This window comes from Marmota flaviventris, chromosome 15, assembly GCF_047511675.1.
Source record: "Marmota flaviventris isolate mMarFla1 chromosome 15, mMarFla1.hap1, whole genome shotgun sequence".
Classification (NCBI taxonomy): Eukaryota; Metazoa; Chordata; class Mammalia; order Rodentia; family Sciuridae; genus Marmota; species Marmota flaviventris.
The window spans coordinates 59,054,710-59,068,576 of record NC_092512.1 but is presented as its reverse complement, the minus strand read 5'-3'; the positions used below and the strand labels follow the sequence as shown (position 1 = coordinate 59,068,576).

Genomic DNA, 13,867 nt, shown 5'->3' with positions numbered 1-13,867 from the left:
GAATAATGGGAGGATCTACTCTATTGAGAGTAGAAAGTTTTTTAAGTTAAAACACAGCTTGTAGGCTTAACAGTACTTCCCTATTTTCTTTTTATCCTTTTTGTTACTTGCAAAAAATCATAAAGATTCTCCAAAAAATATGAAGGAAAGTTTACTTTATTTATTAAGACATACTCTTTATTTATGACTTCTCTGAAGTCATAAATAAAATTCTTTCACCCTCATGACAACTACAGAATCAAAGCTTGAAACTAGAAATTGCCAACAAAGGAAAAATACCATCATTCTTATTCTAGAAAAGAAAAGAAAATTTCAAACCAAACCATATGACCCCTGTTGCCTCCTCTGATTTCATGTACCAACTCATCCCCTACTTGGTTCACTCTAGACATGCTGGTCTCCTGGTGGAAGCCTCCACATACCAGGCTCACTCCAGCTGCAAGAGGCTTTGTGTTTCCTATTTCTTATGCCTAAAGCCGACCAACCTGTGTGCCTCTTCTCCCTCCCTCCATTCACGTTTATTTTCCTCTCTTCCTTTAGTCTTCATCAAACGCCACCTTCTAAGTGACTAACCTCTTACTGACAGACTACTTCTCTTCCTGGAACATGAGCTCCATAAGGAGAGAGATTACTGTCTGATTTTTCATGTCTTTTGCACCGTATTTCTTTCATTTAAAAATAATAAATTCCCTAATCAAAATTATAGCAAAATTTCATTAAAGGACTGAAGATATTAAAATACAAAAAAACATTAAAATATAATACTCATGAATCTATACACTATATTACATTAAAAATAAAGTATCTGGGGCTGTTCAGTAGTAGAGCACTTGCCTAGTATGTGTAAGGCACTGAGTTCGATTCTTAGCACCACATATAATAAAAATAAATAAATAAAATAAAGGTCCAATGACAACTAAAAAATATTTTTAAAAAATAAAAATAAAAGAGTAAAGTATAAGGGGGGCTGGGGATGTGATTCTGTGGTAGAGCATCTGCCTGGCATGCATAAGTCCCTGGGTTCAATCCCCAGCACAACAAAAATAAAGAAATAAAATAAAGTACCTGGCTGGGGATGTAGCTTAGTGGTAAAGCACATGCCTAGCATAGGCAAGGAAATGGGTTTGATCCCCAGTACCATAAAAATAAAAAAATGAAAAAGCATATTTAAGTATAGAAGGGATAAGGTGCTTCTTACTATGATAACTAAATATACCTACAGTGCTGAAATGGGCTACTAGCTTTATTTATATTAGGTAATTTAATTTAAATAAAAGGCAACTGATAATATTATACCCACCCCCCCACCCCACCCCACCCCACCCCACCCCCGCCGCCAGAAGAAGAAGGAGGAGGAGGTGGTGGAGGAGAAGGAGGAGGAGGGAGGGAGGGAGGGGACTAAATCACCTTTAAATAAAATATTATATCCCCTATGCCTCTTATGTGGTATGACAGGATTGAAAACTAGGAAGCCTGTTGCTGGATGTTCCAGTTAAAAGCAGGGACTCTACAGAATAGAAGAATGGAATCACATATGAGAGGAGCCAAGAAAAGTTGAGGGTTTAGGCCAAGTTAACAAGGGGAATGTTACAATACCCTATGAAAGCAAGACATGAGGGGTAAAATGAACTCAATGTCACTAACTGCAGCTTTCAGCACCTGATAAACAATAGATATCACTGTAAAAAGCAGAGGTACCAAAGGACAACATAGGACCCACACAGAAGGGCTGGCCCTCTTATTCCTAGCATATAGTGAACTCCCAGGCATTCTAGGAGGAAAGGGGGAGGGAAAGAAATCTAAGAGATCCTAAGCAATAACACTTTAAAAAAATATATATTTACAATTTGAACAGCACTAAGTGATAATAAATATGATTAAAGGTAATTTTCCATTACCAAGCAAGATACCAAAAAGTATCAAATTACAGACAGACTAAATAAATATATTCTCTGCACATCTGAGTTGTACTGTCAGTAATCAAAACCATAACAAAAGCATCAGCAAATATCTGATCACATGTGAAAAAAAAAGAATTTCTTAGGCATAAAAGCAAAGGGAAAAAAATGTTTTTAAAAGCCAAAAGATTAGACCACAAAATCTTTATAATTTTATAAAAAATTAAAATTCAAACTTAGAAAATTACAACCAAAAAAATAGACTGAATATTAATACCTTTAACACATAAACGTGAAAATAGGTCAAAGTAATGCTATAAAAATTAGTCAACTAAATTAGACAAATCACAAAGGATAAAAACAACTAGCAAGGTGGGAGGGAGGAAAGAACAGAAGTTCAGTGGATTAGACAAAGGAAAATGAAGGGAAGTTGGGAGGGATAGGAAAGACAGTAGACTGAATCAGACATAACTTTCCTATGTTCATATTTGAATACATGACCAGTATAACTCCACATGGGAAGTTATACCCCATGTATGTATAATATGTCAAAATACATTCTACTGTCATATATAAGTAAAAATAACAAAGAAAAAAAAACTAGCAAACATCTGAAAAAATATCCAGCTTCATTAGCAATCAATAGCATTAAATTTTTTAAATTCCATTTTTTAACTATAGAACAATTTTTCAACTCAGTGTTGTAAGAGTACAAAAGATATTCTCATATACTATAAGAAATCAGGATAAACTTCAATGCAATTAGGCAATACATTATTCTTTTTAACTCTAATATTCCCTTTAAAATAATCTACCTTAAGGAAACAAACAAGGATGCAAACAAAGATTTGTACATTAAGACTTTTTAACTCTAGCATTATTTATAACCAGAAAAGGGGGTAGGGGTGCAATCTAAATAACCAAAACTAGGCATACAATTATAAAATATACCTTGGTCACATGAAGCATTTTATAGCCAGCAAAAATACCTCTCAAAGATTATTTAAAGATATGAAAAACTGACCTATATTAGGTGAATACAGGGCATCATACTGCATATGCAGGATAAACAAATTAAGGCATATTCATACAAAGGAACAATTTCAGCAATAAAAAAGGATAAAACCCAGACATAAATAAAATGGATGAAATCTCAACACAAACAAACAAGAAACAAACAAGAGAACTATTATACAAAGTGAAAGAAGCCAGACATACAGTGAATACTGTATGAGTAGATTTTATATAACTCATACAACAGGCAAAACTAATCTGCGCTGACAAAATGTGATTATTCCTGGGGTGAGAGTATGCTATCAGCAAGAGGTCTCTAGAAACCCTCAGAGTGATAGGAACTTTCTCTACTGTGATATAAGTAGTAATCAGACAAGGATAAACACATATAAATAGTCATCCAAGTATAAATAGATATATGCATAAATAATAGTTATCAAGATGTATACTTAAGATCTGTATATTTCACTATATTATACCTCAATAAATAACTATTACAATTACACATGAAGACAATTTTGATTCAGTTAAATACATTAATATGCTTAAAAAAAACAAGGTACATTAAATCAGAATATTAAGGGTGGCTAATTCTGGGATTACAACTTATTTATATTTCTTTACCTTTCTGTATTTTCCATATTCTCCACATGAGTTTTATATGACTTTTATGATCGGGGGAAAAACTCCACAAAACTTTATTTTGAAACTTCTGCCATGCTTGTAAAAGAAAATTCAGTCATACTTGTAACTATCATAAAGTCATGCAATGTACAAAAAGACAATAAATCCTTGCTTCCTCCAATAAATTACCTATAAATTAGAAATATTTATGTTCATTCATATATTCAGACAAATCAAGAAAAACACTTAATTCTGCTTGGTGAAGGAATGAGAAAGTCAACTGAGAAGTTGACACTATAAACTTTGGGTTGACTTTAAAACGTGGTCCTGCCTTCAACAAATACAGAGCTCTAATGACTCAATAAAAACTAATTTCTGAAAATTGTGGGGGTTTTTTAATGTCTTGCTTTACATTCCCCTCATGAATCTGATTTATCTAAATTCCATGCAAAGTGCACAAAGTGAATTGTAATTACACTGAAAATGCTATGAATTTCAGAAACTTTTCCAATATGCATAAATAATAATGAACAAAATCAAAGAAGACATACAAACCTCTGATTGTACATGCCCCGAAAGTTGTAATTAGCTCTATAATTTGGGAATGGCTTTGGATCTAAGGGCCTGTAGATGGCAGGCTCTCCCCTTTTCATAGCAAGCCCATTCAGTTCCACAGTTGGAGTTATACTGCCTGTTTTTAAAAAATATATATATTAATTAAAGGCACAGAAGTGAAATATTCCACAATAAAATGTACAATCTAAACCTTTAATACATTTAATTACCATGGAAGAAGATGAGAGTAGATAACCCCACTGTATGAATTTTAAACAAAGTAAAAAACAAGACAACAGTTTCTAGTGAAATCTCTGGGTATTTTACAATATTTTCTGTACATTAGTGAATAAAAAATTCTACTGTGTAGTCATACTACTTAAAACAAGGTAAACATGAGATTCTTAGATTGCTCAGTTTGGATATTAAGTATTAAACTTCAACATTACTTACCCCAGAAAGCTTTGCATTGTATTCAATCATTAAAAATATCAACTGTGGATTTTTATTTACACTTTGGTAATCAAGTAACAAATAGAGCAGAATATTACTATAATAAATAAGCAATGAATATAAGGTTATCAATAATTCTTGAACTTTATCTAACAAAAAACATTTTTGGAGATTTTTTTCTATAGCCAACAAGACAAAGTAAATATAAGTGATGCTCTGTGGATGACATTTCCTAGAACTAAAATGTCTTCTATTCCTAGGAAATACAAAAAGATACGTACAAGTAGTGCTATCAATGCAAAAAACTAGAAACAGCCTTAAAAACCCATCAAATGGCACCATTTACATAAACATTCATAGCATAAAATACTAAGCAGCTATAAAAAGTATATGAATCTTTGCTTTTGCTTTTTTTTTAAATTTTAATTTAACAATATACCTTGGAGTTTATACTTTAGAAGAACAGAATATACTGTTAAATGAAAATAAGCACAGTACCAATCAGTATATATTATCTGTTATCTAAGAAAGATGAAAATACAAATATATATTTGCTTATTTTTTAAAGGGATAAAGTCAAAGCTCAAAGAAAAATACATAGTTATATAAAGAAGGCACAACAGAAAAGGGGAAGAATAAAAACTGGATTTCTTTGAATGTATACTGTTTTATAGATTTTACTCTGAAAATGTGAATTGTTTACAAAATTATTTTAAAACTCCATCAAAGTGGGAAGGAAGCAATCCCTAAAATCAAAAGAAAAATGGAACTGAATCAAGCTGTAAATTGAGTTGATGAATCAAACAGAGAAAATTTGTAAAAGACTTCAAAAATACTATAAAATAAATAATGAGATCCACCTTATAGAAAAAAGAAAATCAAAGAAGTTTCAAACTGTCTTCAATAATCATACTGCCAATAACATGATTTTTAACTAGTAATATACTGTTATTTAATTCAAACAAAATTAAATCATAATGGGGAGCAAAAATCTCTTAAAAAAAAGAAAACAATGCAATTAAGCTAATAGTAAAATCAAATTGGTGGCCTTAGTTGTACAAAGAGTAATTATTTCAAATGACTTTAAATGATGGTAAAATATCATATTTCTAGAGAAAAAGAAACATGCAAAAAATCAGGAAATTATCATATATCTATAAATAGATATAAAACAATGAAAAAAAGTAATTACATTTATGTTAGAAACCATGATTTATAGCTCTATCCACTTAAGAGGACTAAAATCAATCCACTAACAATGAAGACAGCCAATATCATTTGTTTAGTTTATAACACTTCCCAATTTAAAAAAAAAAAAAAAATTTAGAGAAATCATTGGTTCCGGATCTGTTCATAATACTTAGAAATATAAAGGGAACGACTCAAGGATTTATTTGTCTTGCCTCTACTGAATAAACTATACTCAGAACAAGCATATGATGAAGGAAAAGCTCTTTATCTATTAGCTAAAAGAATTCCAGCTTATAAATGTAGAAGGAGTAAGTCCCACCAAAATCACCAGTTTTCATCTCCAGATAAAATAATGGATCTTCTAAGCAATGAGCAGGCTGCTACAACAATTAGATCAAATGTTAATGGGAAACTGGATAATGGATGAACCTGGCTAACAATAAAAGAATCACCTGATCAACCTTAAAATCACAAAATAGGAGACCACAAGAAATTGTCTTCTGAGGTAATGCAATACCTATAGACAAAATTACCTATAAAGCAGTCTTGGCAAAAAAAAAAAAAAATCTGAATCTACATAGTTTCTTAAGCCATTCATTTACAGGAAATACAAGAATTCGGTGAGGTAAAGCACCCCTGAGTTCAAGCTTCAGTATCACCAAAAAAAGACTAAAGAGACATCACAGACTAAATGCAATAAATGAATCTTGTTTCAATCTTCATTTAAATAAGCCAATTATTTAAAAAAATGAGACTATATGGAAATCTGAACTCTGGACTTTAATGTTAAAAAAATCTTGTTTTGCTTTCTTGATAATGATGTTATTAATTTTTAAGAGTTCCTATCTTAAGGCCAGGGATGTAGCTGAGTTGGTAGAGTGCTTGCCTTGCATGCACAAGGCCCTGGGTTCTAATCCCCAACACCACCAAAAAAAAAAAAAATTAAAAAGTATTTAGGATAAAGTAATATGGCTGAGATTTGCTTCAAATAGCCCAGGGAGGAAAAAGATGAGAAATAAGATTGGCTGCCATGAATTGATAATTGTTGAACCTAGTAATTGGTACAGGGGACATTCACATCTTGTTTTCTCTACTTTTGTAAGTTTTTAAAATTCCATAATAAAAAAAACTTAAATATAAAATTATGTCAACCTATCTTAAGTACCAACATAGGTCATTTAGCAAAACGTGTACATATGTTAAATAAATATCTATTTGTTTCCAGTTAGAGGCTATTATGTATAAAGCTATCTTGAACATTTTTGCATAAGTCTTTTTCAGTTCCCATGGATAACAACCTAACAGTTGATCTGCTAGGTCACAGAGTGGGTTTATATTAACTTTATTAGAAACAGCCTAACAGTTTTCCAAAGTTTCCTTTAAAAATTACATTTTAAATTTCATGAAGATTGTGTTAATAATTGACATGTTAATCATTCAAGATTTATGTCACCTTGAATTCTATTTTGCAAATCACAAATAGGATAAAATTCAAACGGAGGCAGAAAAAGCTTAAAACACCTCATCTTCAAGTAAGGCAATAAATAAGAAATCTAATGTGTTTGAAAATCACCAGTTGGTGAGGATATGGGGGCAGGAAATCACCAGTGAAATAATAAGAATGCATGGGTGGGACACACTATATCTGCCACTCACACCATGAACTGGATTTTAAAATAATTGGAAGAGTATTGTGTTCATGTGAGATTACGTGGATAATACAAATTTTTCATTTGAAAATACAACTATAGTATTTTTTTACAGCAATGTTAAAAACTGGTCTTTATGAAAGAAAAGTAAATGAAAAGCAGAAAGCTCAAACTATATTGAAAAGGCTTCACCTCTCAAGGCACAGTCTCCCTACTTCCTTCATACAGATTAAGCCCCCCACCCAAGTGCATATCTTCTTTACCTCCCCAGGAATGCTTCCACAGAAAAATATCCACAGTACCACTTCAAATTACAAGATGCCCCCAGGAAATGCTAAGCACTCTTGTTTTCAGTGTGAGAGAAGTGGACCCAGTTACATAATGATAACCATCACATAGGGTGATGGACTATATTTTCAGTAAGCAGTGCTGGATTAACTGAATGCCTGTATATTGAAAAGAAAAAGAAAAATCCCAAGCTCTACCTAATATCTCACATAAAACTTGATTCCTGACAGACTGTAGACTGAATTAGAAAGACAAAATGATAGTTTCTAAAAATAAAGTGATGTTATCTCCATAACCTTATGGGAGACAAGAAGTATACCAAAAAAGGCACTAACCATAAAAGAAAAGACTACAAAATTGGTCTTCATTATGTACCATACAATTGTATGGAAAGTGTCTGATATATATATATATTATATATATAATATATATATAGACAAAGGATATGCATCCAAATCAAAAAATAGAAAAAAAATTTAAAAGATAATGCAGTTATTTTTTAATGGGAAAAAAATATTCCAACTGGCACTTTAAACAGAGGCTATCCAAACACCACAGACACCATCAACAAGTACATGGTGTTTCATTAGGCATCTTCACTAGTTACTACGGAAATTCAAATTAAAACTTCAGTGAATTACTATTAAATCCCTTAGCATAATAGCCAAAATTTTTTGAAAGCTAAAGATATCGAACTATTCATAAGAATGCAAAAAACTCTCCAATACTGCTGGTAGAAAATAAATTGATAGTGTTTAACATTATTTATTAATATTGAACACGTGCATAACCTATTGGAATACAACAATTCCAAATACATACATCCTCAACAAAAATGTATAACAATATTCATGGGGCTGGAATTGTAGCTCAGTGGTAGAGTGCTTGCTATAGCATTGGTGAGGTACTGGGTTCGATTCTCAGCACCACATAAAAAATAAAGGTTAAATTCTTAAAAAAAAAAAAAAGAAAGAAAGAAGAATGTTCATGGCAGCGTGGCAGTATTATTTCTAATAGCCCCAAATGGAAATAATTCAAATAACTATCAAAAGTACAATGAATAAGTAAATTATGGCATATTCATACAAAGGAATACTATATATCAATAAAATACTACACTGTTAAACACAATATGAATAAATCTCACAAATACAAATGATGAAAAACAAGTTATCACAGAAGACTCAGTGTATGCTTCCAATAAGCAGGAACAACTAATCTGACAGATATCAGAAGAATGGCTTCCTTTGGAGTTTTTTAATGGATTGAAGGTGGCTTCTGATCTGGGAGCTAGTAAAGCCTGTAGTGAGATGTTCACAGTATAAAACTTCATCAGGCTTTACAAATGTAACCTGTGCACTTACATGTATGTGACTGTATATTTTAGAAGTTTACCCAAAATAATCTATTCCTTTTCTCAGTTTACTATGATATTCAACAATGGAAACATCTCCAATGGGCTTTCAGACTCTCTTGTTTGCTTCTCTGACTCTTGGTAGGTTACTTCCTGCTATAATCCTCTAAATGTGGACTTCACTCACAGCTCAATACACAACTACTCCTGCTTTACATTATGTGCCTTGGACAGTTCATTCTGTTCTATTCAAAGTGCTACTCCCAGCACCCTTTCAGAGTGGGGGCATATTGGACTCAATGCATATGAATTTCTCTCTCTCCACCCATTAAACTATGGCAATGATTTCCTAACTGATCACCTTGATTTTACTACCTTCCACCTTCCATTCACATGTCAAACTGAATGTCTTAAAATGCTCTTTTTAAACCCATCATCCACTTTCTCATAAACATTAATTCCCCCAAACTACAGAGAAAATTCAATCTTGAAAAGCTGGTATTCGAGTCCATCACAATCCACTCCCTATCTACACCTCCAGTCTTTTTACTTACTAGTCACTTGTCAACTCACTCTAATTAAAAACTAGCTACCAGAAAAAGAAAAAAAAAAAAAGTTGTTGTTTTTTTTTTTAACCAAACCATTGTCCAGACTTCTGCCTCTCTTCATTCTCTCAGTCTAGAATATTCTTTCCTCTCCTTCTCAACCTGGCTACTTTATTCAAGGCCCATATCTTATTTCAGTCCATGTTTATCATTCCCTACAATATTGACTGCTATTACTATTCACATGGCACTTAATTACCAATGTTATGGTTTAGATATGATATGTCCCCAAAAAACTCACGTCTGAAACAACGCAAGAAAGCTTAGATGTGAAAAGACTGGGTTAAGAGAGCCTTAACCTAATCAGTGCCTTAATCCCCTGACGGGGATTAACTGGATGATAACTATAGGCAGGAAGTGTGTGGCTGGAGGACTGGAAGAGGTGGGTCATTGGGGGCATGCCTTTGGGGGTATATATTTTGTCTATGATAAGAGGATCCCTCGCCCCTGCTTTTGGTGCCATGTCCTGAGTCACTTTCCTCTGCCACATGATAATCCACTGTAGTGGAATATCATATTCCACCATGATATTCTGCCTCACCTTGGACCCCCAAAGAATGGAGTCAGTCATCTATGGACTTAGACCTCTGAAGCCTTCAGCCCCCAAATACAGTTTTCGTCCTCTAATTGTTCTTGTCAGGTCTTTTGGTTACAACAGTAAAAAAGCTGACTAAAACAACTACCATTTGTTACGCATTTAGGTATAATACTATAAGATATTCACAGAAAAGGATAATATTTTATACCTTTTAGATATGAAAAGCAAGAGCTTAATAAAGAGTGGTAATAGTATGGTACTAATGACCAACCAGTAATTTGAAGACATCTTTAAAAATTTAAAAAGTAGACAGTCATTTGTCAACTTCAAATTGAACACAATAGGTTTCTTCTTTATTATAGTAATATTTTTGGCTTGTGTAAATTAATTGCCATTAATAAAAACTATAAACAACTGAACAGAAGTAAAAGGTCTAGTACGAAGACAGCCATAGGAACTCTGGATAGAGCAGTCCTTGAAACAGCAGACTTATTCCTACCTAGTGCAGGCTGCATGAGAAAGAAATAGTGTCTATGTGATTTAATTATGAGTACAAGCTTGGAGATTATAATTAAAATAGAGAGTCATCACTGGCAGGCTAAATGTCATTTTTGTTTTTTACTCCATCATAAAAATGCTTAAGGTAATATTAATATTGATCAGAAGAACTTATATTAATAAGTTAACAAATGAATGATATAAATGGATATACAAATGATACTAAACTTATAGGAATTTTATTAACTTGATGCACGATGTTCAATACAGATTTGCCTCTTCCCCAAAATAACTGGACACATAATGCTGTTGGTATTTACACAATCAAAACAACTTTTTAAAATTATCCTTGGGATCTTAAAACTAGAATGATCATTTACTCAGCATTTTATACACAAGTGGTTTTGAGATTTATGGGTTTCTGAATAAACATCATATAATGTTAAAAACTGAATAACAACCATTTCTAAAATTTTACATCAACATTCAAAGTATTTCATAAGATGCTCACAATTAATTTTACAATTGTATTAAACTAAAATAAAGAATAACTTCATTGTTAAAAATGCATATCATACATTTGAAAAGAGAGACTGATCATTTCTATTCTTATTTTAGAAAAACACTCAAATTTTCTGGACTTTGCATGCAAATATTTTCACCAACATTGAAAACATAAATAAGGTACCTTAAGAGTATCCACTAAAGCAAATTTTTAGAATAACTGTAATCATCTTCCTCATCTTCTCACCTTCAGTTATTATTCAGCTGTACTGTGCATACACACTACTATTAATATGTGCAACAAGCCTCCTATATTAAAAAAAAAAACAGAGAACACCATATATGCCACATGACACAACAGAAGAAAACAAGTGAGTACCATACCTGGGTTGTTATTAACATTACTTTTGGGAGGTTTCTGTACTGGTTTGGGAAGTGTAGATTCAGTCAAAGCTTTATTAGCAACAGCTTGTTGGGCCTTCTTTATACTGCTCCCTTCGGATTCCCATGTCTGCTCCCCAAGACTCAGCTGTACTGAGAACATCTTTGAAAATATAAACAGACAAAGAAAACATGAAAATTTTTTCAGGAAATAAAATGGGTTGTCTGAGTGAAACATACATACCACAGAATCAGAATTTTAGTGGTATAAGTGACCTTAGGGATCAATGCAACAAAAATCTTATTTTATCTAGTAAAATAATTTTAAGAGGTTGTATCAAATTGTTTTAATGTAGCTCAAAGGTTAACAGCAGCTCTAAAAGTGTACATTTTGAGTAGAAAAAAATCAGATAGCAAACCCTTTCCTAAATAGAATCACATTATTAATGTCTCAAATAGTCCCCAGAAAAGTACAATAAGTACAAATAAAAGAAACTTTCATAGAAGCCAAAAGGTCCTGTCACTATAAGGGATTTATTAAAAAGTAATAACTTAAATGTTATCCTTAGCACAACATAGTCAATAAATTAGGCAGCCCTATTAAATACTTTATCACCAAGAAATTCAATCCCTACAATGAACATTTAACCAGTCAGCATATTCTGTCCATTTTAACCTCATGAATATTTCTCAAATCTTCCTCTTCTTTCTGCCAATGACACCTCACTAGATCCAGCCTTTCATCATCTGTAGCTTAGACAAATAATTTTCAAACTGCTGCTAAAACTACCTTTCTGAAATTCAAACCCAATTGTATTATCTCAACCAACACCAGGTTAAAAACCTTCAACCAAAGCTAGGAGTGGTGGCTGAAACAGGAGGATGGTTTGAGTTTGAGACCAGCCTGGGCAACATAGCAAGACCCTGTCTCCAAAAAAAAAAAAAAAATTCAATTGTTATCATTTTAGCTTGACACAAAAGTTCTACTGTCTATTCTTATTTCACATACATTCTTTCCCTTCTACATTCTACATTCCATTCACACCATTATTTCCATATGAGCTCAAAACCATACTGTTCACCTTTAAAATTTAGGATCGAGTTAAACAATATATACACAATCAGTTTGAACTCACAGACTGCTTATTACTTTGCAGTGTTAATACAAAAGTATTTATATTACAAAAATAAAATGTATCTTTGCAGCAAGATCATGTAGAAAATAGCTTAACCAAGTTATTAAAGTTAACATCAATAATTATACAAATTGATATCATGTGCCTCCTGATAAAATCTAATGAGAAGTACACATCAACAATTACATACTCTTCTTGGCCAACAAATCTAATCTTAAGGAAACGATCAGATCTAGATTATGGGATAGTCAATAAGACAACTGGCCTAGACTCCAAAAATGTTGTAAAAGAAAACTGCCCCCGCCCCCCACCCCTTTTCTTTATCAATTAAAGGACACTTAAGAGACATGAAAGACATGATAAAATACAATGCAAGATCCTTGAATAGATTTGTAGTGGGGATTTTAAAGAGGAGGAAAAAAAGGACATATAGAGGACAGCTGGAGAAATTCGACTTTGAAAGATGCTGTGGTTTAAATGTGTCCTCCCCAAGTTTATGTGTTGAAAATTTAATCTCCAAATGTTAAAAGAGGCAGGGCCTTTAAGAGAAGATTAGGTCACAAAGGGTTTGCCCTCATGAAAGGATTATTTATTACAACAGAAATGGATTCTTACAGGAAGAGTAGGTTTGTTAGAAAAGAAATGCAGGCCCCTCTCGCACTCTCTTGCCATTTAGCCTCCTACCAGGGGATAATGAAGCAAGAAGGCCCTCAAAGAATGCAGCCTCTTAATTTCAGCTTCCCTGCCTCTAGAACTATGAGCCAAAGGAACTTCTTTTCTTTATAAAAATTACCCAGTCTCTGGATTTCTATTATAGCAGCAGCAAACAGACTATTACACAACATGACTAGTAAATGTTGGTTCATGAGTGATAGAGGATGGTTATGCAGAAAAATATCTTTAGTCTTAAATTAAGAAAGAAATGTATAAGTATTGTTTTTTTTAAAGGGAAATTTTATGATGGCAGAAATTTACTGTCGAATTGTATAGGAAAAATAAAGATCTATACAGAAGAAGCAGGAAATGATGTAATATGACAAATACACTGATTAGTAAATGTGAAAGATACATAAGTCTTATTGTACTATTCTTTTTCTTTTTCTCTTTTTTTTTTTTTTTTTTTTGTGGGGTGGGGGATACTGGGGATTGAACTCAGGGGCACTCAACCACTGAGCCACA

At 32.6% G+C, this 13,867-nt stretch overlaps 1 protein-coding gene across 12 annotated transcripts in view; it reads right to left on the bottom strand.

Moving 5' to 3' along the window:
* Stau2 (staufen double-stranded RNA binding protein 2) overlaps positions 1-13,867 on the bottom strand; it is a 313,847-nt gene that overhangs the window by 263,110 nt on the left and 36,870 nt on the right. For all 12 annotated transcript variants that reach the window (XM_071602282.1, XM_027947886.2, XM_071602290.1 and 9 more), the window contains 2 exons: positions 11,556-11,715; positions 4,092-4,227 (listed from right to left, as the gene is read on the bottom strand). In XM_071602282.1, coding sequence (XP_071458383.1) covers positions 4,092-4,227; positions 11,556-11,715 — 296 coding nt within the window. The remainder of the gene's footprint in view (positions 1-4,091; positions 4,228-11,555; positions 11,716-13,867) is intronic.